This window comes from Molothrus ater, chromosome 22 (genome assembly GCF_012460135.2).
Source record: "Molothrus ater isolate BHLD 08-10-18 breed brown headed cowbird chromosome 22, BPBGC_Mater_1.1, whole genome shotgun sequence".
NCBI lineage: Eukaryota > Metazoa > Chordata > Aves > Passeriformes > Icteridae > Molothrus > Molothrus ater.
The window spans coordinates 293423-319115 of NC_050499.2; the positions used below are offsets into that span (position 1 = coordinate 293423).

Genomic DNA, 25693 nt, shown 5'->3' on the forward strand with positions numbered 1-25693 from the left:
AGGAGTTTTGTTTTAATCACGTGAGTATTTCTTTATTTTTCAGTTCAGAGAAGAGCTGATAGAAGTGTTCTCCAATTGATCTTGTTGCTCAGACAAGTAGGACAAGTAGGAAGAACGAGCCCCTTGTGGGCTGACCCTGTTTGGCCAACCTGCTCCTCACCCCCAGCCCCACCATGTCTGACATTTTCCACCCTGAAGTGACATCCCTGTGCCCTGCATCAGAACCTTGTCCCCTGAGTTCTGCAGCTTCATGTCCCAGCCCATTGCACCATGTCCCACCTGCTCTCCTCAGGGCTGTGCCTGCACACAGTCCTGGGAGAAGTTTTCCTGTTTGTAAGGAAGGAATGGAAAAGCCTGAGCAGGTTTCCTAAACCACAAACCCCACTCAAGAGCCACATGCTCAGTACAAGGTGCCTGGAATGATGTCACCTCTTTACAAGGGGCAATGTGACCAGAAATGATCTCTGTAAGCAGAATTCTCTGAATCTTTCAGCTGAATTCTCTGTCCCTGTCCTTTTCCCTGCTCTGTTGCAGATGGGAGCTGCTGGTGCCATCCTCACCTTTAACCTCTCTTTGGGATGCAGACAGATGTGCCCAGGTGTGTTAGGCAAGGGTTGCTCAATGTTTATGTAAAGCTGTTGTGTTCCTCCTGGGCCCAAGGAGACCCTTGTGACACTGTGGGACTTCTTTTAACCAAGGGGCCATTTGTCACACTCTGGGACAAAGAGATCACTGTGACACTTCTGGGCAACATGGAACCAAGGAGATCCTCATGATACGAAGGTGCCTCATGGAACCAAATGGCCAATTTGACACCGCAGAACTTTATGGGACCAAATATCCATTGGGACACACCAGGACATCATTGGAACCAAGGAACTGCTGTTGACAATTCAGAAACTCATGGAATCAAGGGGACATTGTGATAAAACAGGGTCTCATGGAACCAATTGACCATTGTGACCTTGTGGATCCAAGGAGACCATGGTGATACTGAGGAACCTATTGTGACATTGCAGAACCAATGCAGCTGCTGGACCTTGCCCCTGTCCCTACACAGCTCCCTTGGGAGACATGGCTGGACAGCATCCTGGGAGCCTCAGGAATGCCCGTCTGGGATCCATGGCACACACTCCAAGGGTCTGGAATTCCAGTTCCCAGCAGGGAAAGAATGTTTCTGCCCTTGAAGGCAAAGCTCTTAAGAAGAGTCCAAAATTCAAGTGGAACAAGATCTTATAATGACATTTCACTGCCAGCCTTCATAACTTCACCCATGGTTGTTTTAGCTCATGGATTGGGAATTAAATCAGGGGAGGGTCTTTGGTGGGAGCTACCCTGAGTCAAGAGAGACTGTGAGAGAAACGGAGCAGGCAAAGAAAGGCAAAAGAGAAAGGAGAACACAAATACAGTCAGCTGAAAAGGTGGCACTCTGAAAACAGAACTGGAGCAGATGAATATGAATGGAGCAGAAAGAAATAATTTTGCAACTTTTATTTTCTATCAAATAATCCCAGCCCCAGCCCTCACCCCAATCCCACATTTAGCCCTGACCTCAGTCCTAGGTCTAACACCACCCTCAGCCCTCACCCCAGCCTCCTCTTAGCCCCAGTCCCGCCCTAACAAAGCCCAACTATCGACCCCTCCCCATCCCTCCCTCACCCTGTCCCTGATCCCGCCCCCACTCCTGGCACCTCTCCCATCCCTAAGACTTGCCCAGTCCCTGACGCTGGTAATGGGTGCTCAGGCTGGACACCAGTGGCCACACCGAGTGAACCAAGAGGGACAGAGACCACCCTCCTCAATGGTGAAAAGAATGGACAAGGCCAGGACTGCCCAGAGCAAAAGCAACAGAGACACCCATGCAAGTCATCCCCAAGCAAGATGGAGAGAAACACCCAGGGAGTGGACACAGAGACCCCCATGCCCCCACAGAGGGGAGGAGGACAGAGAGCCCCCTTTACCCCCCATATCAGAGGAGGATGGAGACCCCCCAGGGCCATTCCTTAAAGGGGAAAAGGACAGAGACCCTCAGGCCCTCCACAGTGGAGTTTTAACTTGTCTATGGTTCCCCCAAAGGTTAGGAGAATGCAGACCTCCTCCGAGGTTATTCCACAGAGTGAAAAGGTTGGAGACTGCTCCTGGCCCCCACCAAAGGTAAGGAGAATGGGACCCTCAGCCTCCCTTAAATGGGAGGAGGAAGGAGACTCCCGAGGCCTCCCCCTAAAGCAGGAGGGTGAAGGAGACCACCCCACCAGCCCACTGCAAAGTTAAGCATAATGGAGACTAATGGTCCCCCCAAAGGTAAAGAAGACAGGGATGTCTCCCAAAGGGGAGGAGCATGGAGACCACACCAGGCCCCTAAAGGGGAAGACAGTGGAGACCTCCCTGTGACCTTTCCCCTGGGCAAGGAGGATGGAGACCACGCCCACCCCCCCCGCAAAGGTAAGCAGAACAGTGACCACCCAGTCCCCCCATAAGGTAAGGAGGATGGAGGAACCCTGGGCTCCCCAGACAAGAGGAGGACAGTGACAACCCCAGCTCTTCTAAATAAGAGGACAACAGAGACTCTCCAGTCTCCCTGTAGTGAATGAGGTCAGAGACCACCCCAGCTCCCCCCAAAGGGTAGAGGGATGGGAACCCCCCTGGTCCCCCCATTAGGGGAGCAGAATGAAAGCTCCCCTGAACCTGCCATAGCAGAGGAGGACAAGGACCATTATGTTTCCCCCAAAGGTAAGGAAGACGGAGACTTCCCTGGAGCAAGGAGGACAGAGACCACCCACAGGCCTCCCAAAAGGTAAGGAGAATGGGGACCACCCACTATCCCCCCAAAAATAAGGAGGACAGGGATGCCTTGGCTCCCCCAAGTGGGAGGAGGACAGAGACAATTCTGGCTCCCCTTAAAAGGATGATGTCTTGGTTTGAAAGACAGGTGTCTGCTAAGGAAGGCAGGAGCCTCCCTTGGAATGGAGAATGCAAATTCCCTCCAAATTATCATAAATTTGAAATGAAGGGGCTCACAGGCAAAGATTTGGGAATAGGAATAGCAATTCTTTACTAGTATGTATAACAAGGCAGACAAAACAACTGTGAGAAATGGATTTGTAATTTGAAACCTGACAGAAAGCTCACACAGTCTTGTACATCTGTATGCAAACTCTGAGATAAGGTGCTGATTTAGGAAGGTCATGGAATAGATATTACATTGCTGAGAGAGAGATTGAACTAGAAACAAGTTTCAACAAGCTTCAAAATATGGCCTTGCAAAAAGACCAGATATTTTAGAGAATTAGAACTGTGAAAGATGCATTGTAGCAGGACCACATGAGGTAAAAATATTGGTGATTGGTGTTAGAAATATTAGCAGTATTGTGTGGCAACAGCTAATAGGCTGAAAAACATTTATAAGGTATTGTAACCAGGAAATAGGTTGGCTTCTGATAGAATGGCATTGAGTTTTACATCTCTTATGTCTCACCTTTCATCGAGACTGATAATGGAATTGAATCTTTTAAAGCTCTTCCCAGTTGCCCCATCTCTGTAAAAAAGCTGGTCATAATCTGACAAACAACAATTACAGTATTAATAATAAACAGAACTAGGAACCCAGTGACAGCCGTCCTGACTGCAGTCACTTTCCCGTTTGATGCAGTTACCGTCACAGCAGGGGCACTGGTGGCTTCCAGTGGACAGGGCAGGTGCGGTGATCCCCATGTAGTTGCAGCACTGGCTTGGGGAGCACGTGGCAATGGCGGCTTTGTCCGAGACAAGGATGGGTGGAAGAGAGGCTTTGCTTCAAAAACTCCTGGGGCAGTTGATCGCAGTGCCCCAACAGGACTCTTGGAAGCAGCAAGCTGGAATGGCAGGGGTCAGCAGAAATCCTGGGGCAGTGGATGAGATGTACCAGAAACTTTGCGGCGATGGCTGGAAACTGCGGCACAGCCCTTCTGGGCAGGGGGATGCAGGTCCCAGCAGCAGAAGAAAGGCAGCTCTCAGCTTGGTTGTGCTGGTGGCAGTGAATTGCTTTCTCCAAGCCGCAGGTCTGACCATCCTCCTCTGAGGCCCAGAGAGAGAGTGATAGCATCCCCAACTCCCCAGCCCCCCTCTTTTTCCTGCCTCTATTCTCTCAGTATCTTTGTCCCCCCCGCCCAGAGAAACTCCCAAAAACCAAACGAGTTCCCCCTCCCTGCTGTCTCAAGCACCCAGTCATCAGTGCTTTTTAGCAACTCAATGGGAAAAAATTCCACAAGTAATAAGGAAAGAAATGGAAAGAAAGAAAGAAACCCCAACCCCCAACATTATCCACCGCAATTTTTTCCCCATACCAACATTACATCAAATTAAAACCTTTAATTAAAGCCATTCTTCCTCTCCCCATGTCTGACTGCCTCCCATGGCAGGGAATTTCTTTTTCAAACTTCTCTTGTCCCTGTTCAGAGTCTCATACAAGGGAGCCCCTAACAGGTTGCTTTTTGACTGGGGGAGAGTGAAGAACACAAGTTGTATCATGCCTGAGGTGCACGACCCTTTCCACTTTGGGGGTGACTCACTGCATGCTTTCTTCCCACAGATCCAGTAAATTTCGACAGGCGCTTTCCACCTGATGTTTGCTCTGCCTGGTTCCTTCCAATATTCTCTTAATTCCCCCAAGGATTGGTAAAGGTTAACTCCAGAAGTTCTGACCCAATGAAGTCCAATCTTATCGTTCCGTTCACAATTTGTCTCTCTTTTCTGACTCCAGTATCCTGTAGGAGGCTCTGGTTGCTAGACTTTGCTCCTACTGCTTGAATTACTGCTAATGCAGATATACACGGGGTATACCCAACCACCTTGGTATATTCTTTTCCCTCCCTGCTGATACAAATCATTCCAATCACCCTCTGGTCCAACACCCAGCCCTCAGGTCTCTGAGTCATCCTGGAGACCCGGGTGTTATCCCATTTCAACAGCTGCTCTGGGGTTAAGCTCTCACCTTTCCAAGGCCATTTCTCAGCAGATTTTAGCCCCCACAAATCCAACAATTTGACAATCCCAGTTCCGTGGCAATTTCCTGGACAAGGTCAATGAATAAATTTTGATCTGGGGCAGATAGTCCCCAGTCAGCATATTGTCTCTCGAGTTCCTCATATTGCTCACTCAGAGCTTTCAACCTTTCTTGTTCCACCCTCTTTTTCTTCAGTTCTGCTTCCTGTCTCTTCAACTCCTGAGCCATCTGCTTCATTTTGCTTTTGGGATCTATCCCTTCCTTGATTTTCAAGAAGCAGAAAGCCCTGTCCTATTGCAGACAGGCCCTGTCATCATTTGCCTCAAGGAGGTCCAAGATGACAGGCTCGCTGTTCAGGGGGAGCTTATTCTCATATTTCAAATTCTTTCCAACCTAGTACGTTTTCCCGTTCATTATACACATTTCAAGTTGGTTATGATCATAACACAATGGGTTAACTTGATAATATGCTACAAAAAGTGATTCATTTTTTCCCCCGACCTACACAGTTTGATTGCATTGGTTGCAAACAGGGACCGATGTCTTTCCTGCATCCCTCTTTTGTCTTTTGTGATTGAACCCTTTTGACAGCCCGCCCTTAACTCTCGCCTTTTGATTGAAACATAATGTTTCTTCGCCCAATCTACATAATTTCAATTGAGTGCCATTCATGATGCAGTACCTGTCTTGTTCCATGATGCAATCTTTCAGGGCTTAGTATGTTGAGACTCCCTCTCCCTCTTGTCCCTCTTGGACAATCCCAGTGCATTGTCTGCACTCTTCAACAGGATTCTGCCCTTCTGTCTGAGACGGGATCTCAGTGTACAAACGAGTTGCTTTGCACACAACTAGGCTCAGGCCCATAGACATACTCCTCTGCCTTTGCCTGCACCCCCTGGGGTGCCACCAGTGTGAGGAAGACCATCTTCTCAGCAGCAAGAGTATTCTTCCAGGATCTCACCCTCGGGCCGAGCCGCATACCTCCTCTTAAAGGCGTCCCACCTTGATACCTTGACTGCATCTGAGCTGCAAGGCACCCTGATCGATTTCCAGCACTTGACCTCCAAGATCTCAGCCTTGGAATCTAGTTTCCCTCTTACACCGTTCTTGAATATGTGATACCACTCTTGAGAGTCCAATTCTATTATTCCTAGATCTGTGGCGAGAGTTAGAATGCAGTCAGTCAGTTTGAGTTCCTCCTCCAAACACTGAGGCCACTGTCCCCTTCGACAATGTATAACAAAGACTTCCAGACAGTACTCGCACTTGAAGTGCACAAACAGATAACATACACAATTTGACAGTATACAACTTATCTGCTCTCCATCAGTCATTTACTTGGTTGGTAGAGCTTTATCTTTAAATCTCCAGGGGAAGAGGTGATCCTCCACTTGGGAGCCTCCTCCTGATGCTCAACCTTTTTCACCCGCGATGCGTGTGTCCAGCCTTTTTCCACCATCCAAATGGCCATGTCTGTTGTCAGAAGGACAAGAAAGGGACCTTCCCAGTGAGAGGAGAGGGGAACTTCTTTCCACACTTTCACAAGCACTTTGTCTCCCGGTCATATTTTGTGGATAGCAAACCCCAGAGGAGCATTCTGGGATACTATCCCATGTTTCCTTAGTTCCTGCAAATTCTTATTTATCGCTATCAAGTAAGGTTGAATTTGACTATCCTCTAACCTGGGGTGTCCCACCATCATTCCATGTTCATATGGCATTCCATATAACATTTCAAATGGTGAGAGCCCCATCTCTGAGTGAGGCATAGTCCTGATATTAAGCAAGGCAAGGGGGAGGCACTTCAGCCAGGACATCCGGGTTTCTAATATTAATTTTGATAATTGTGCTTTCAGTATCTGATTCATCCTCTCCCCTTGTCTTGAACTCTGGGGATGCCATGGAGTGTGGTATTCCCACCAGATGCCTAGAGCCTCAGCCAACTGCTTAATAATCTTTGGAGTGAAGTGAGTTCCCTGGTCCAAATCTATGTAGTTCACTACCCCATATTGCGGTACAATTTCTTCCAACAGTATTTTGGATACTGTTTGAGCTGTTGCCTTCGAGCTCAGAAAGGCTTCCACCCAATGGGTCAGTTTATCCACTATTACTAACAAGAATTTGTACCTTCCCACCTTGGGCAGTTCAGTAAAATCAACTTGAATTCTTTCAAATGGTCAGTATGCTATGGGTCTGCTCCCCAGGATTACTTGTCATGCCTTAGCTCGGTTAACTTTCTGGCAGATCAAGCATCCTTATATCTCCTGATTGGCCAATTCATAAATTTCTCTGCACTCGAAAAATTTCAAGAACTGTTCTGCAAGGGCCTGTGCCCCTCAGTGAGTTTGTTGGTGCAACCTCCTTAAGATTCTTCTGGTATAACCTTTTGACACTAATTCTCTCCCGTCCGGTAATTTCCATTTACCTTCCTCCAATCTTCCCCTAATTTTCTCATACCCTTCAATTTCTTTTTGGGAGGACTATGGAGGATATTCTGGAGCCTCAGTTCCTTTGACCTTCAGGGTACTTACCATCAGTAACGCCGCATTCTTGGCCTCTTTGTCTGCCAGGTTGTTTCCCCAGATTCCAAACTGCATTCCCGCCTGATGCCCTTTTATGTGTACTATTGAAATTTCCTCTGGCTCCCTTATCACCTCCAAAATTTGCCTTATTAATTCTCCATGCACCAGTCCCTGTCCTCAAGTGTTGATCAGCCTTCTCTCTTCCCAGATCTTCCCGAATGTGTGGACCACCCCAAAAGCATGTTTGGAGTCTGTAAAAATTGTCCCCTTTTTCCCTTTCAGCCTTTCCAAAGCTCTCAAGACTGTATACAGTTCACATGCTTGAGCCGACCATCCCGCATTCAGAGGATCTGCTTCTATCACTTCTCCTGTCCTGTCATTCACGACTGCATATCCTGATTTCCTTTTGCCTTGTATGACTCTCACTGATCCATCCACAAACCATTTTTCCCCCTCTTCTAATTCCTCCTCCAAATCCGGTCTTATCTTCGTCTGCAGCTCCACCACTTCCACGCAGTTATGTACAAACTTCTCTGAGACCTCCCCAAACAAAAATTGGGCCAGATTTTGTGCGGTCATTGTTCATAGCTCCAAGTCGGGTGAGTGAATCAAAATGGCTTCATACTTTAGCAACCTAGCGTCAGTGAGCCATTTGTCTGCCTTTTGTTGTAGTATACTCTGCACATTATGCGCTGTGTATACTACCAACGGAGCCCCAAAGGTTACCTTCTTAGCTCCTTCCACCAATGCCACAGCTACAATTGCCTGCAAACAAAAGGGCCAACCCAGAGTCCAGAAGCTTAGATAGGTAACCTATCGGTTTCCTGGCCCCCGCCCAGTCCTGCATCAACACACCATGGGCAGTGTGACTGCTGACGTCTACAATCAACTGGAAAGGCAATTTCACGTCAGGGAGGCTCAGCATGGTGCTGCCACGAGTGCTTCTTTTATTACTTAAATTTCTCCTCGTCACTTTCTGTCCATTTCAATTTGTCAGTGGTGAGCTTTTCATATAAAAACTTTACCTTCTCACTATATCCTTCAATCCATTGCCAGCAATATCTCAAAAGCCCCAATAATTGTCTCACTTCTCTCTTTGTCCATGGAGGAGGCAGGGCAATGATCCCTGCCACCCACCCGGGATCTAATTTGTTCTTACCTTTTGTTAACCAATGCCCAAATACCTGACTTCGTGCTCTGTAAACTGCAGTTTCAACTTAGACACTTTCAATCCTTTGTCCCCTAAGAAATTCAAGAGCGCTATAGTGCTCATCCTTACATCCTCTTCTCTTGGACCAGCAATCAGTAAATCGTCTATGTACTGCAATAATTTTGTTCCTTCCACTGGTACAAAGTGACTCAGCACTTGCTCGAGTGCTTGCCCAAACAAATTTGGTGAGTCCACCATCCCCTGAGGCAAAGATGTCCACCTGAATTCCTGTTTTTGGTTGGTTTCTAGGTCTTCCCATTGAAACACAAAATAGTCTCTGCTGTCCCTAGCTAAAGGACAGGTCCAAAAGGCATCTTTTAGATCAATCATGCTGTACCACGTGTCCTCAGGAGAGACATTATTCAACAAAGTGGAAGGATTTGAAACTGTGGGGAACAGTGTCTTAGTCCTTTGATTCACAGCCCTTAAATCTTGCACTAACCTATAACTACCATCTGTTTTCCGTACTGCCAGTATCGGGGTATTGTGTCTGGACATGCACAGCTCCAACATTCCTTTCTTCACTAATTCTTTGATCACTGGTTTCAGCCCCTTCCTCCCTTTCATGGGGATGGGGTACTGTTTTACCCTAACAGGGTCTTCTGGCCTCTCAATTTCAATGTGAATCGGTTCGATGTCCAACCTCCGAGCCTCCCCTTGAGTTTACCAAACCTTCAGATCTATCCTCCCTTCATCTTCGGCACTGAGTTGGTACAACCTCACCTTGAGCTGGGAATTCTGCACCACTAGGCTGATTTCTAGTGTCACCATTCAGATCCTTTCCCAGCAGATTGTATTCTGCTTCCTTGACCAGTAACATATTTCCAATGCAACGCTTATTCTCTGATTCTATTTCCACGTTTTTAATAATTGGAACCTTAAAAAGTTCCCCTTTTGCCCTGATTACCATCATAGTATCATCACTTATTGAGCATCCCAGTGGTAATTGCTGTACAGTGGTCCACTCAGCTCCAGAATCTACTAAAAACACCACCTCTTGCTTGTGGCGTCCCAATCTCAACTTCATCAAGGGCTCCTTGGATGTCCCAGACCTCAAATTAAAAAGCCCCTGACACCTCTAGTCTCCCTGAAACATTTTTTTCATCCTTGACTTTCTTTGGACAATTCCTTTGAATGTGGCCCTCTTGTTTGCAGTAAAAGCACTCAATATCCTTTTTCTGGTTGTTTAAGTCCTTACCTTGGGAAGAGTTCTGCTTCCTTGGTGGTGCTGACTTTGCCGAACCCCGGACCTGTTCTTGTTTCTGTGCTTCCCTTACTGTGGCCACTAGTTCTTTTTCCTGAATTTTCTGTTTTTCCTCATCTCTTCTCATATAGACTTTCTGGGCTTCTCAAAGAAAATCCTGTAATTCTCTATCTTTCTATCCCTCTATCTTTTCTAGTTTCTTCCTGATATCTTCCCACAGCTTTGCCACAAATTGAGTTTTCAACAGGACTGCCCTGACTGGGGACTCAGGGTCCATTCCCAAATACATTCGGAAGCTCTTTCTCAGCCTTTCCAGCCATTTGGTGGGTGTCTCATCCTTTCTCTGGCACTCCCTGAGTACTTTGCTCATGTTCTGCCCTTTTGGCACCGCCCCCCATATATCTTGTATTACCATGTTTCTGAGGTTTATCATCCTCTGTCTGCCTTCTTCCATCTGAGCGCTCCAAGATGGGTTCTGATCTGGCCATCTCTGGTCCCCTTGCTCCCCTTGTGGGTTCCTGTGTTTCCAGTCTCTGATTGAAGCTTATCTGATCATTTCCCTTTCCTCATTGTTGAACAACAACCTTAATATTGCATTAAGGTCATCATAACTGTAAATGCTGGTTCCTAGGAACTCATCTAGTCTTTCTGCAACCCCCAATGGATTGTCCATCAATTTCCCCATTTCCTTTTTGAAAGCCCTGACATCCTTGGTATTGATTGGCACATTCATGAAGCCGATAATTCCTGGAGCAGTCAGCACTTCCTGTAAAGGGAAGAGGATGGGCTTTTCTTCCTCATCCTCACTACCGTCAGTGTTCACCTTCCTAGTTCTTCATCGTGTTCGATGGGCTGGGGGAGAGCTGGGTCCTCCTTTGGGGGGAGGGCTTGCTTCTCTTCCAACTTGGGTGGTGGCGTGGGCTGGGGCCGCTCCTGTGGTAGCACAGGTGTCAAAGCCTGTTCTTGTGGGAGCAGAGACGCTGAAGCCTGATCCTCTGGGAGCAAGGCTTCTGGAGGTGACACAGGCACCAGAAGTACCTGGGCTTGTGGAGGTCCCACAGCTGCGGACACTGGGACTTGGGCTTGCATGGGCTGGGGCAGAGGGACCAGGTAGGGACTCGGGAGGTTATCCAGTGGTTCCCACTCCCTGCCCTGAGTTGCCGCACACCTGTGGGGTCATATCAGGAATAATCCCAAACAAGCATTTCTCCACATTCCTGCATATTCTAATTCTTCCAAATCTTGAGGGTACTGGTCGGTCACATGATCAGCGCTGGGTGAACCTAGATCCAACCTCCATTGCATCAGATCTCCCTCTGTTCACGAATGCCGTTTCCAGTGAGGCTATTTTAAACAGTTTTTTATGCCTGAGGCAGAAGTGCCCTGATTTCTTTTGTAACCCCACATATGTATGAAGGTTTCTTTCACTGTGCACGGCTGGACAATTGCTGTTTCCTGAGTAGTGGCAGGCTCTGATCATGTCAGGGGAAGTCGCATATTCAGATGTATGTTCCTTAGCAACTTTGGTTATCTTGATTGATGGTATCTACCAAGCAATGATCACCCTTGGGTGTTCCCTGATAGCTCCGGAGGAAGCTCATCTCCATGCTGGCCACGTTCTTTCAGTAGTAAACCAAGAATTGTTCTCCTGCTGCCTCCAGGAGTTTCGTAATTCAAATGTAGTCCGTCTCTGGGCTGCTCGTGGTCAGAGGCTCGTTGGATTTACAATTTTTATTGTATACATTCTCCCCTTACGCATGAATTATTTTATAACATATATTACACCTCCAAAGGACTTGTTTTTCAAGGCCCAAAATGGTGTTCTGAGCAGTAGTGTGAGGCACAGGGTAGGTTTCCAACCATCCAGTGGTGGCTTCCATCATCATCAGCATGTAGCACTTGCCTTGGCAAGTTTGAGACAGTGTGATGTAGTCAATCTGCCAGGCTCCCCTGGTACTTATATTTGGACCACCACCCATCATACCATAGGGGTTTTAACCACTTGGCTTGCTTGATCATAGCAGACATCTCACAGTCATGTATAACCTAAGAAATACTGTCCACGGTTAGATCCACCCCTCTGTCTCATGCCCACTTACAGGTGGCATCTCTGCCCTGATGACCTGAGGCATCATGGACCCATTGATCTAGGAACAACTGTCCCTTGTGTTGCCAGTCTAAGTCTGTCTTTGACACCTCTATCTTTGCAGCCTAATCTACCTGCTTATTGTTTTGGTGTTCCTCATTAGCCTGACTCTTGGGAACATGGGCCTCTACATGATGGACTTTCACAGGTAGCTTCTCCACCCGAGAAGCAATGTCTTTCCACTCATCAGCAGCCCAGATTGGTTTTTCCCTATGCTGCCAGTTAGCCTTTTTCCACCTTTCCAGCCAACCCCACAGAACACTGGCTACCATCCATGAATCAGTATCGTTTTGGCCACTTCTCTCTTTAAGCAATATCCAGAGCCAACTGAACAGTCTTAAGTTCAGCAAGTTGACTTGATCCACCTTCTCCTTCAGTAGCTTCTGTTTCTCCATATGGCTGCTTTCCATTTCCAGTTCATCCCTACGATGCGACAGGAACCAGCAGTGAAAAGAGCATTGTGTGTTTCTTCTGCTGGTAGTTGGTTGTACAGTGGAGTTTCTTCAGCCCTTATCACTTGTTCCTGCTTCTCTTTGTCAGTGAGACCAAAGTTTTCACCTTCTGGCTAGTTTGCAGTTATTTCCAAAATCCCAGGGTGATTCAGGTTTCCAATTCGGTCACACTGTGTGATGAGGGCAATCCATTTGCTCCATGTGGCATTGGTGGCAGGGGTGGGTAGAGGGAACCTTTGCTTTAAACATCTACCCCAGCATCGGTAGTTGGGGTGCCAGGAGGAGTTGTTCTTCTGTGCTAGTCACCTCCGAGACGGCTTGAACTTCTTCATAGGTGGCCAAGATTTCCTTCTCTGTGGGAGTGTAGCTTTTGGACCCTCTGTAATTTTGGTTCTGGAATCCCAGTGGTAGGCCTCAAGTCTCCCCAGGCACCTTCTGCCAAAGGCTCCAGGACAAGCCATTGTTCCAGGCTGCAGAGTAAAGCACATTCTTCACCTTTGGTCCTGTCCTGACTGGGTCAAGGGCTACTGCATGAGCAATGTGCTTGATCTGGTCAAAGACTTGTTGCTGTTCAGGGCCAAGGTGGAAATCATTCTTCTTGTGGGTGACCAGGTAGAGAGGGCTCACAATCTGGCTGTACTCGGGAATGTGCATTCTCCAAAAACCTATGGCGCTTAGGAAAGCTTGTGTTTCCTTCTTGTTGGTAGGTGGAGACATCATGGTGATTTTATTGACGACCTCAGTGGGAATTTGATGCTGTCCATCTTGCCACTTTACTCGGAGGAACTGGATCTCTCGGGCAGGTCCTTTGACTTTTCTCTTTTTGATGGCAAAGCTGGCTTCCAGCAGAATCTGGATGATTCTCTCTCCTTTCTCAAATACTTCCATTGCCATGTTCCCCACACAATGATGTCATTGATGTACTGCAAGTGTTCTGGAGCTTCACCCTTTTGTAGTGCAGCCTGAATCAGTCCTTGGCAGATGGTGGGCTGCGCTTTCACCCATGGGGCAGTCGATTCCAGGTGCACTGCATGCCCATCCAGATGAAAGCAAACCGAGGCCTGCATTCTGCTGCCAGAGGAATGGAGAAAAACGCATTAGCAATGTCAATAGCAGTGGATTATTTTGCTGCCTTGGACTCCAGCTCATACTGGAGTTCCAGCATGTCTGGCACAGGAGTGCTCAGTGGTGGAGTCATTCAAGCCACAATAGTCCACAGTCAATCTCCATTCTTTGTCAGACTTGCGCACAGGCCAAATGGGACTGTTGAAAGGTGAATTTGCTGACCACCCCTTGGCTCTCCAGCTCATGGATCATTTTTTGGATGGGTGTGGAGGCCCAGGGGCCTAGCATTGGTACTGTAATACCTCAGGGCAAAGATGACCAAGGTCAAAGAGAGACACCCCTCTGAATGCAACGGTCTCGCCCATGGATATTTGCAGGCTCATGTTGATGCAGCAGGTTTTGTTGTTATCACCAGTTCAACTGTCATTTTTTCCTTATATATACTCTCCCTAGAATGTTCTCCCCTCTCTTGTCCCATATAGGTCCTGGCTTACTGCAGTGCTCTGCCCCTTTGCCCCCCATATAAAACCCCATATGCTCAGCCCCATTTCATCTCTGTCCCCGGACCCTCTTCATCACAATAAACTGCGTTTGGAGTGCCACACAAAGACCCATCTCTCTCCTCATTCATCAGCAGTTTAAGCAAGTGTGCTCCGAGCTCTGGGAGTGCAGGTTGCCCACAGAGGCTACTTGTGGACCCACTACAACAGATGGGGATCGTGGCATCTCGATTCCTCTGACACTGCCAGCAATGCACAGTTGAGGTGGCAATTGATACTCATTGCTCTTCCACCTTCAGGAGTCCTACTGCAGATGGGTTTTCTGCTAGTTCAGGCAAGGTGTTCAATTGATTAATACCGTCTGTCTCTACAGCAGCTATTCCAAAAGCCCACCTGAGTCCCTTTGGGTCTTTGTAATAGCTGTTCCGGAGGAAGTCTATGCCCAGAATACACAGGGTCTCTGGGCCGGTCACAATGGGATGTTTCTGCCACTCCTTCCCAGTCAGGGTCACCTCGGCTTCCAACAGGGTGAATTGCTGTGGTGGAAACAGGTTCTGCCCCCACGTGTCCCGATGGCATTAGGGTACACAGTGTACCAGTATTAACTAATACTTCATATTTTTGTGGCTCTGATGTGCCAGGTCATCTTAACTGCAGCAGTTTATGACTGGGTAAGTGGTAGGTGATTTGTCCTGTGAAATTTTATGAAGCTGTAGTGTTGTGCTATTTGCAAAGCACCATTCAAAATATTCCTGTTGAACAAGTACAATGATTTTTGCAGGATCTTTTAATTGTAAGCATCTTTTACAGCTGTTCCAGATTGCAAGGCAGGATGTATTACCATCTGTATGGCAGTTGTCTTTTGTCAAGTAGGCAGTTTTCCTTATCTCTTCCACAATCACTCCTCCCTCGGGAGGGGACATCTGCTGATAACAGGCTGCATGTCACTGCATGACTCAAAAGAACTATAGCATCCCATTGTGAGATGCTGGGCTGAGAAAGAAGAGCCAAGCATTGCTACCCAGATATAATCGGGAGATTCTAGAATACCACCATGGCTTCTCCACTGGATTTCCCAGAGGAACAGCAGCTGCTGTTCTTCCACTGGATCTTCAGAAGAAAACTACATCCTTTTTCAACAGGATCCCTGCTCCGGCAGAACCACCCCTGACACTCCAGGAGGGCTGCAGCCACAATTCCAATTAGACTGCTACCAGCACCCTGACCAACAGAGTGTCAGGTTGAGTTCTGACCCTCTCAGTGTTATTCTAGTGTACTGCATTGTTTATTTTATCCTTTTATTTTCTTCCCTTCTAAAGAACTGTTATTTCCTGCTCCCATATTTTTTTGCCTGAGAGCCCCTTAATTTAAAATTTATAGTAATTGGAGGGGTAGGGAGGGCTCACATTCTCCATTTCAAGAGAGGCTCCTGCCTTTCTCAGCAGACACCTGTCTTTCCAAACTGAGACAACAGCATTTGATGATTAATTGTGCAATCAATTCAAAGACAGTAGGTGATGTCTTTATAGGTTGGTACAGTTAAAAGACCCATTCTAAAATGTGTAGTGGATCGGACCACTGAGTGTCCCATTGACCAATGTACCTGTGAGATGTAGATCAACAACAACAACAAACACTAACACAAACTTAAGGACATATCTGGTAGACCTGTCTGCTTGTTATGGCCAGCTCTACTGTTTCCAGCGCGGTTTTTGCTTCTAGTGTCAATTTCCTTGGGGAGGTTAACTCAGGGTCATCTTTAAGGATGTTAGACAAGGGTGCTAATTGTGGGGTGGTTAATACTAAATAAGGCCATATCCAAAAGCTTCTCTGCACCATTTAAAGTCTGAATTTTGGTTGAGAATTGAATTGTTTGTGGTTGTATGGTCTGATCTAATATTTAACTCCCAGGTATTTGCATGGTGGTTGTTGTTGTACATTTTCTGGTGCAATTTGTAAGCCTCTTGTTTTTGTACCTTTTCTGGTGCAATTTGTAAAACTGCAAATTCTTGCAGTTCTCACATTAATTCTGGCTGAATTTGTAAAAGGCCTCCTTTGGTTGGGGCTCCTATTAGGATGTCATCCATATAGTGATAACAATATGCCCCTGGAAACTCTTCTCTCACTATTAAGAGTCCCTGTGTAACATACCACTGGCAAATTGTGGGGCTATTTTCATGCCTTGTGGCAGCATTTTCCATTGGTATTGTTCAACTGGTGCTGCATGATTGATGGAATGCACTGTAAAAGCAAACTTTGTGGTATTATCTGGGTATAAGGGAATGGTGAAAAGACAATATTTCAAATCAACAATTAAAATGTTCCAGGTAGAGGGTATAATAGTTGGTGATGGCATTCCAGGCTGTAAAGCCCCCATAATCTCCATAATAGCATTAATTTTTCTTAAATAATGGAGTAACCTCTTTTACCTGATTTCTTTTTTATTACAAACACAGGGGTGTTCCATGGGCTTGTCAAAGGCTTGATGTGACCTTAAGCCCATTGTTCCTGAACCAGAACTTTAAGGGCATTTAAATTTTCTTTTTCAAGGGGCCACTGTTGAACCCACACAGGTTGCTCAGTAAGCCACTTCAGAGCTAGTGTAGGCTGCTTTATGCCTCTTAGTACAGTGTCCCCAGTTAAAAATCTGTCCTACCCAGACGCCCCATGCTGATAAGATGTCTGTTCCCCATAAGTTAAGTGGTGCAGCAGTAACATAAGGACATATAGTGGCTGTCTGACCTTCAGGATTCTTTACCAGCCCAGGTTTGCTGCTTAGATGACTCTGTGTGGTACCTCCAAGGCCAGCAGCAACAGGTCCTACAGTCATGGTCAGCCACAACTGAGGCCATCTGTCTGCAGAAATTATGGTAATGTCTACTCCAATATCTACCATACCACTGACCTTTATGTGAGATGTACTTGCCCCAGGTAAGTGTACAAAGTTACTCACTTTCCTGAGTAAGTGTACAAACCATATTTGGTCAAAGATGACCTGAGTCCAGTATACCTGAGGTTCTCCAGTTGATCCAAAGCCTCGGTCTCCTCATGTCCTTGGGTCTGTTTTGGGAACACAAGACTTGAAAGGCATAAGCTGGGCGATACAAGTTTTAGGTGGGATAGTCACAGGAGGAGTAGGTGTTGACACCATAGCACATATCTGTCCTGTGTAATCAGTGTCTATAACACAGAGGTGAACAAAAACACCTTGTAATGTTGCACTTGATCTTCCTAATAACAGAGTACTTAATCCCCTCCCTATAGGTCCACAGGTCTCGAGAGGAACTTTATGCACCTGCAATGAGCTTATGATTATTGCGATGGTGATGGAAACATCCGTACCTGCTGCCTTTCTCGTTCTTCCTGTGAACTGGCTGCATAGGCTTGCACTAGGGGATGGGAAGATGCTTGTGTCTGCGTGCGCTTCCCCATTGCTCTCCTGCTCCTGTTTCCCTGCTCATCAAGAAGCTGTCCATGAAGATGAAACTTGGACCTGCACTGCTTGGCCAGGTGACCAGGCTTCCCACATTGGTTACAGCTTCCCATTATAGCTCCAATTCTCTGCTTTTGATATGTCCTCTGTGGTTAGACATACGGGGACAGTTTGCTTTCGCATGACCTTGTTGCCCACAGCGATAACACCAGAGCATTAACTTAAAAGAATCAGCTAACAAAGCTATACTATATGATTCGGTCCTAACTTTAGCACATGCATCAATTAGTTCATTTAAGGATGGATTTTCTTTTGGTAACAAATCTATAGCCCTTTTGCAGTCCTCATTTGTATTATCTCAAGCTAATTGCAATATTGATTTCTTGGATCATTGTTTACTATTTGTTTTTCCATGGCATCTCATAATCGTTCTATAAACTGGAGTTACGGCTCATTGGGACCCTGTTTGATTGTGGAATATCTCTGGGTTGGTGTTACCATGTCTGCCACTTTAAGGAGGGCCTGCATTCCCAAGTGTCTTGCTTGCCTTAAAATTAAAGGATGCAAACGTGCCTGCAACTGTGGGTTGTCAGTGGGATGCAGTCCCATAAGATGAAAAACCCCAGCCCCAAAGCATGGATCTTGCCGCAGTACTTCTAGGTTGCGTAGCCCTTGATCATCTGCATATTGCCACCAGGTGGACTCGAACATCATACATGAATTGGGGTACAAAGCAGCTTTGCTATCTGTTTAATATCAAAGGGTGTCATCTCACTGGCAGTTAGGACATCACTCTCTTTCCCTTCTTGCCCACTCACCCCTTGGGCACTTGTAGCTATACTTGTTGTTATGACTCTTAGTAGCAAGGTCTTGCTGTGCTGGTTGACAAATCTAGGCACAAATAACCATGTTGCAATACTGGAAACATTGTTCTGAAAATGCATAAAAATAAGCCATTTAGTGCCCCTCATTTTAGACTCTCTGGTTCCATTGCAGCTTTACCCGCAGTGGATTTGCTGTTTGTTCTCCTGTCCTTCTGGGTCCAGAGCTGGCTCGATTAGTTTTTACTTTAACAGTTGGGGTGAGATTGGTGTGAAATTGGAGTGAACTCATCTGCAGAAAGTTGGATTGAGAGGTGAAAGGTGATGTGATAACCCTTTCATATCAAAGTCCTGGATTTCTGGCATGGATACGTGGGTAGAAGGGTGAATGAGAGCTTTGTTTGGGGGATTGGAATGAGGTGTAATTTTTTAGAGTGGAAGAATGTCGCAGTAAAGACAGACATAACACTCAAGGGTTCAAGCGGCAATAGCAATCTTTATTGTTCACAGCTCATATTTATGTGGTTTTCAAAAGTCACATGTTTGATCCCAATTGGCTAGTAACTTGTTGCCACCCAGTTCACTGTCCAATAGCTGCCTGTGTACATGCTTGCCAAAAATTGGCCAGCATCTGTTCCTTGCAGTTAAGCCTTTCCGCTTCTCAAAGCTTTCTTCCTTAAAGATGTTTACTTCCTTTCCTCATGGGTACAGGCTGATTAAGTCAAAGTTACTTGTGTCTGTGATGCCTTCAGGTCAGCTGTTAGCTGTCACAGATGCACCCTTTTGTTTTTCAACTACAAAGGCAACCTTTATCCTCCTCTGCAGGGCCCCTTGGAGATAGGATAAAAAACATGGTACAATGAGTGAAATAATTATAATACAAAAAATAATAAGCCCAGTTTGAATGAGGCTCTTCTCCCAGCTTGATAAACCTAACCCTTCCAGCCAGTGATCTATCCCAGAAAATCCTCCATACAACACATGCCATCAAACTCTTCACAAAGATGTCCATGAGCTAACAAAAGAAAATCAATGGCAGCAGGATTTTGCAAGGTAGCATGCCGCACACTATCTACAACTATAGCTAAAGCACTCAAAATTACGGAAATGTTATTTACTCTTTTTACTACAAAGCAAGCCAATCTATTTAATTCAGAAACTATCAGGGGTAACATTTTGCTTTCCTGTTCCAATTCAGCCCCACATATCATGTCCCAGTGTATAATTAAAAAAGACGCATCCTTCTGCTGATAATGTCCCTAAAATCTCTGTCTTGGGGTTCAAATGAAGCAACAGGTAAATTATCATTTCAAAGATCCCATGGTACCATACAGCGGGTTGTGGTATTACAATTGTTCTGGGAAGAGTGTTGCATTTTGACAACATTTTGTGTTTCTTTGTGTATACTTTGTGTGCCATTCAAAGGTACCCCCACTAAGCAGGTGAGAAAAGGTCGTTCTGGTCATGCCATAGCCTGCAGCTCAACTCCATCCGATCTCTTCCCGTAGAATAACTTCTCCATTACTGATGAAAAGTTTTTTGAAATGTATTTGATGTCTTCTCCTATCTGTTCCCACTCCTCTATGGGATCGGATGTGCTTGCCCAGGGGGGTCTGGGGTCTCTGTACAAATAACAAACGGGACGGGACTGTTAGGAATGTGCCTTGAGCTGTTTTATTTTCCAGCATCAGTCTCATTACATGGTTACAACGATGGGAAGATGCCATCAGCTCACATCCCAGGCAGCAGACCAAGAACTTAATGTTACACCTTACTTTATAAGTTTTTTGACCAATCACACAAAGCAAAAGCACATTGACAGTAGTTGCATCCAGTCACTATAAGCACACGTACCTTCAGTTTAAACAATGCTTCCTTATTTTGAATACAATACCTGCTTGTAAGCCTTAAAACACAATGCACAGAGCTCCATTATTAAGCTTAAAACTTACTAATATCTTGCTAGATAAACTTTTCTGCAGCTTAGGGAGTTATTCTAGCCAAGCATTAATACACAGACCATTGTTCTAGTTGTCCTTACTTTTCTACTTCTTAGATAATTTTTCTGCTGACTTATTTTATGGCTAGTGCTTAGCTCTAATCACAGTTCTGCTGTCTCTAGGGCCAGCCTTTTGAAGCTTTCCCAAAACCCTCTGATTTTATGGATTCCCACACAGACCTGTCATATTTGACTGTTCAAACAGCCCTAAGCCTGTTTATTTACTAAGCAGTGTCTTGGTTTGAAAAGACAGGTGTCTGTTAGGGAAGGCAGAAGCATCCCCTGAAATGGGAAATGTAAACTCCCTCCCTACAAATTATTATAATTTTGAAATTAAGGGGCTTTCAGGCAAAGGTATGGGAGTAGGAATAACAGTTACTTATTAGGGAAGAAAATAAAAATATTTTAAAAATGCAGTAATACAAAAGACCGACAGAGTCAGAATATGACCTGACACCCTGTGAGTCAGGGTGTTGGTAGCAGTCTCATTAAATGGTGGCTGCAGTCCTTCTGGAGTGACAGATGTGGTTCTGTTGAAGCATTGATCCTGTAAAAGGGTGTAGTTTTCCTCTGGAGATCCAGTGGTGGTGTAGATGGGCCTGGTCTTCCTCTGGGAATCCAGTGGGAAAAGGCTGCTTCTGGTGTTCCAAATCTCAGAGTGTATCCAGGTAGGAATACTTGGCTCCTCCCCCTGGGCGAAGCATTTCACAATATGATGCTATAATTTTATCAGTCATGCAGTGAGACTCAATGGCCCATTAAAAGAAGATATCTCCCCAGAGGGAGAATTGGTTGTGGAAGAGGTAAACTGCCCAATTAAAAGAAGATAACTGCCCCACCTCTAATAGATGGGAAATAGAATACACACCCCTAAACCACATCTTAAACCCCCAGAAAGGATGTAAATTTTCTTGAAATGAGAATTCTTCATTATGCCAATAGCTTGTTTTAACAGGCAAGTGGGCTCTCTTCTCTTCTGACAAGAGTAACAGACCTCCTGTCTTATCTACCAAGCCTCTATTCAGGCTAGGTGTCCGTGCATGGACAGTTGCTGCCTTCCAGACATCCAGAAGGGCTCAGAAGGTTGGTTTTGCTTTGTGTTTATCTTCCAGCATGCTGGAGAATGCAGCAGCCAGGGTGGGTCTCTAATGGATGAACCGTGTGTTCAAGTTATCTTGTGTGTACTGGGATTTGTGAGGAAACTAATGATCTGTCTGACTTTTTACAGGCATTAGCAGCAGTTGTCTCCTAGAGAAAGCACCAAGGCTGACATTACTCAAGGAATGAGTTTTTGTAACTTTTCTTCCTCATCCCAGCTCAGGTAAGGGTGTTTCTAAAGAAAGTGGCTCCCGAACAACAACCAGACCACCAGTACAGAGGTACTGGGGCAGTTTCCTATACTATTAGGAGGTTTTGAGGTTTCAGACTTAGTAAATAACTGGAAGAGCTTGCCTGAGAACACATAAACATCACACTTTCATTATGTGAAGTGTAAATTTCTTGTCATATAACTTCTGTCTGAAGTATTTGAGTTTGGAGATTTAACAAGCCAAGGCTAAAGGCCACCAAGGTGGCTGTTGCAACCTTGTGGTCCTGTGCTGTCCTGGCTGCTCCATGGGCTGTGAGTTTTCCTGAAGATACTCATAATGCTTTTCTTGTTGGAAGCTGCTTCTCACCTCACCTCAGCCCAGGGCCCAAAGGCTGTTATATGAGCTGTGTTGGTGGGGTTGACTCACTCTGGCATGTTTGATAGCAACTGTTAGTTGTCTGTCTTACCTGTTCTGTGCTGTGTAAGCAATCAGCTCTGCAAACTTCTGGAACAACAAAATTTGGAGATGGGATGACCTCAGCTCTTTCCAATTCTCCATTTCCCTCCTTTGGGGGAAAGCTTGCTCCCTTCACTAAATTTTGCTATACTGGCTCCAGTATTCAGTGACTCAAGCACAGGGTTTTCATTGTTTCTCTTGGGAGACTGTCAGACTGCTCACCATGAGATGCTTTCCTAAGCCTCTGCCTGATGTGTTCTGCTCCAGCAGGAGGCCCCCTAAGGTGCAGGAGCTCCCCAGAGCCCCTGAATAAAACCTTGGATTAATCCCTGCTAAGAGACGGCCCTTTATCCTCTACCGACGTCTCTGGTGTCTCTTCTGCTGCAAAGGCGACCAGTCTAGGTGCCCTCAGTACCCTCGGGGCATGGGAGACTGTCTCCCCACTGTCTGCCGAGTCAGGACTGGCCGGGGTTCCTGAGGGGTTCCCAGAGAGACAGAGACAGACCTGGAAGAATGGTCAGCAAAAAGCTGCAGGGGGTTAATGCTAATCAAATGAAGTACTTGAGTACTGGTTAACCCTTTCTGGGTTACTTTGGTTCATGTTCTGAATAAAAAGGCTTGAAAGGAGAATGTCATAGTCACTTGAAGGCTGACAAGTGTGAGCACTGAGGTCCTAGGACTTAAAGGACAGGGGAAGGTTTTAACCTGTAGAATATAAACATTCCTTCAGTGATGACCTTTTCAGCTGAAATGCTGAACTACATGGGCAACTAGATGTGGCATTTGCTGGTTTTATTTTAGGTTTTGCTTGTGCCTAGAACTGAGTCAAGAAGCTTGATTTTTCTTAAAAAGCTGAAGATTTTCCCAAGGATTGCTTTCTCTGTTATCCTGTCTGTGCTGCCAATGCTGCATAACCAGTAGCTTGACTGTAATGCTGAAGTAATTATTAAAATATCATCTGCAAAATAGATCAGTCATGACAGGATAATGCCATTTTCCATGAAAGATGAGTGGGATCAGACCCTGGATACTCTCAAATGTATCCCGCACTGAAGGATGATTTCAAAAAGTTAAGATTTCAGCTGAGGATTAGAAGCAATTCATACTGATCAGGATGTAAGGTAGATAGGTAGACGATAGGTTAATGATTATTAGATGCTTAAGCTAGAGCTGATTGTTATATTGTTTGCTATTATGAACTTGTTTGTAGAAGGAAGTGGAGTAAGCGAACTGTTATAAGAACATATTGAAACCAGGAGAACAATAGTTAGCACCTGGGCTTGATGTCAATCAATCATGAAGCAGTGAAGTGATATGCAGAATAAATGGACCCCACAATTTGATGTAGTTATGAAGTGGGTATGTATGTCAGCACCCAGCACAAGCGAGATAGCTCTCAGGAAAACTTGTGCCCTGAGTCCTGGTCTGAGCCACATCTTTATTCACAAAGGTGTTCCATATACATTACATCACACAACCTTTCCATGCATATTCAACCCCTGGCCCCTCCTGTCCTCGCCTCGCATGGTAATTAGATCCATGCCCTTCTGAACATGCATTGTGTGCTGTGGTGGTCGCACAGGGGTCTTTCAGTGGTCTCTGAGGCTGAAGGCTGTGGTCTTCCTCATGACTGACCTTTTGAACTCTTCTCCTTTGTGCATATGCTTTGGTCCCTTGGTGCTTATCTGAGTATGTCTGTCGATTTTGATCAGCTTGGAGCCAGAGGAGCCCCTTTATCTGCATTCTTGCATTCCTTGGTCTTCTCCCGGTATTGTTCTTTATCACAGGAAGCTTCAGAAATTTGCATTTTCCTATGCCCTTTGTACCATGGCAGAGGTTTCTTAAGTAAAAGGTTAAAATTCAACACACAATTCTACAAGCTAAAATTTAAATGCTTAATTCATATTGCTAACTTAAGTGAACCCCCAAAACCTCAATTTCAGCAGGGGACCTTGGATCATGCCAGAGGGTCACAGAGATCTGACGAAGATGTTGTTGACTTCATCCCTGGGACCACTAACCCAATTCAAGACCACTGACCCAATTCAAGAGAAGAATTGCACATGCCTGAAGGACTAATAACCTCATTTTAACACAGAGGATGGGAGGTGCTGGGGTTAAGCATACGTATTGTATGTAAGATCTTGGGAAATAAATAGAGGACAAAGAACCTTGTACAGTGTGGTCATGCCTTTTGGAATGACTCCCCTGCCACCCACCGGTGTTAATAAACTTTCTAACTTAGACTAGTTAGATAATCTTTGTCCATGATCTTTGGCTTTAATGACTCAAGACAAGAAGGGAGAATTAAATTCCAAAGTGTGTCCATGCAGGGGACAAAACTAGAAGCAAATCCAATGTACACCACTGCGAATTCTGGAAATATTTAGGATAGGATGGAAAGGTGGTAGAGGTTAAGAAGTCTGTGGTAGGGTAATTGTCTCAATTTGAAAGACAGGTGTCTGCTAAGGAAGGTAGAAGCCTCCCTTGGAATGGAGAATGTAAACCCCCTCCCTCCAAATTACTGTAAGTTTGAAATTAAGGGGCTCTCAGGCAAAGATATGGAATAGGAATTACAGTTCTTTACTAGTATGTATAACAAGGCAAACGAAACAACAACAACTATGGCATTAACAACAAACAGAACCAGGGACCCGGTAACAGTCTTCTTGCTGCAGGCACTTCCCCCTTTGGTGCAGTTACCATCACAGCTGGCAGGAATAAGCAAAAATCCTGGGCTCATGGGCAAGGTGTATCAGAAGTTTCACGGTAGCTGGAACTGTGGGGACATGCCAGCAAAGCAGCTGGCTGCGGGTTACAGCGTGGATAAAGCCAGAGCACTACCGAACAAAACAGCAGGGGTGGGGCAGCGGGGGCCTGGCTCTGAGCAGGGCAGGGAGGGCAAAGTTCAGGATTCCCAGGGCACATGAGCAGATGGTGATCAGTCCCTCAGGGCTGAGCTCCAGCAGTGCTGATGAAATCTCCTCACAGTATGTGACAGCCTGGCTGTCCTCCTCCGATGCCAAAGAGCAAGGGAGAGCGAGGCTGCCCCCCCAACCCCGTCGTTTTTACCTGCCTCCCATTCTCATGGTATCTCTGTCCTCCCCCGAGAGAAACTCCCAAAAAACCAGAGGAGTTCGCCCTCCCTCTCAGCACCCAGCCATCAGCACTTAGCAACTCAGAGGGAAAAAAAATACCACAAGTAACAAGGAAAGAAAAGGAAAAAAAAACCCAAAAAACTCAACCCCCAACAGTGATACATCGTGGGATGGGAAGATCTGGTGTTTTTTTTTAATTGCTTGGTAAGCTGGTTCATGGACTATATGAAATGAGCAGTGGGCTCTTCAAACTTGGGTAGAGAACAAGGACTGAGCAGGCACAGGGAAGGGTGTTGCCCTTGCACCTCTGCCGGGGGAGTGGAGGGAGGTTACTTGATGCTTCCTCACAACCTCACAACACACACCTGTCCTGCCAACTGCTGTGTGCACAAGGAGGAACTGCTGCTTCCTTGGGGAGAAGTTTTCAGTGCTCTGACTGGCTGTGGCAGGGGGAGAGAAAAGCCCAAGAGTGCAACAAAGGGTAACAGAGAACCAGC

General features: G+C 46.0%; 1 protein-coding gene and 1 long non-coding RNA gene across 3 annotated transcripts in view; one reads left to right on the top strand and one right to left on the bottom strand.

Moving 5' to 3' along the window:
- The first annotated feature begins 560 nt into the window (after positions 1 to 560).
- Positions 561 to 24256, top strand: LOC118695757 (uncharacterized). Its single transcript, XR_004981580.1, has 6 exons — positions 561 to 2154; positions 2302 to 2442; positions 2731 to 2794; positions 16841 to 17589; positions 21561 to 21653; positions 24042 to 24256. It is a non-coding gene; the product is annotated as an uncharacterized LOC118695757 (long non-coding RNA).
- The window catches only part of ST14 (ST14 transmembrane serine protease matriptase), a 34231-nt gene continuing 27347 nt past the window's right edge, over positions 18810 to 25693 (bottom strand). The window contains exon 20 of one of the 2 annotated variants that reach the window (XM_036397520.2): positions 18810 to 19163. In XM_036397520.2, the coding sequence (XP_036253413.1) occupies positions 19143 to 19163 (21 nt within the window). In that variant the 3' untranslated portion in view covers positions 18810 to 19142. The other variant, XM_036397519.2, reaches the window with a different exon arrangement.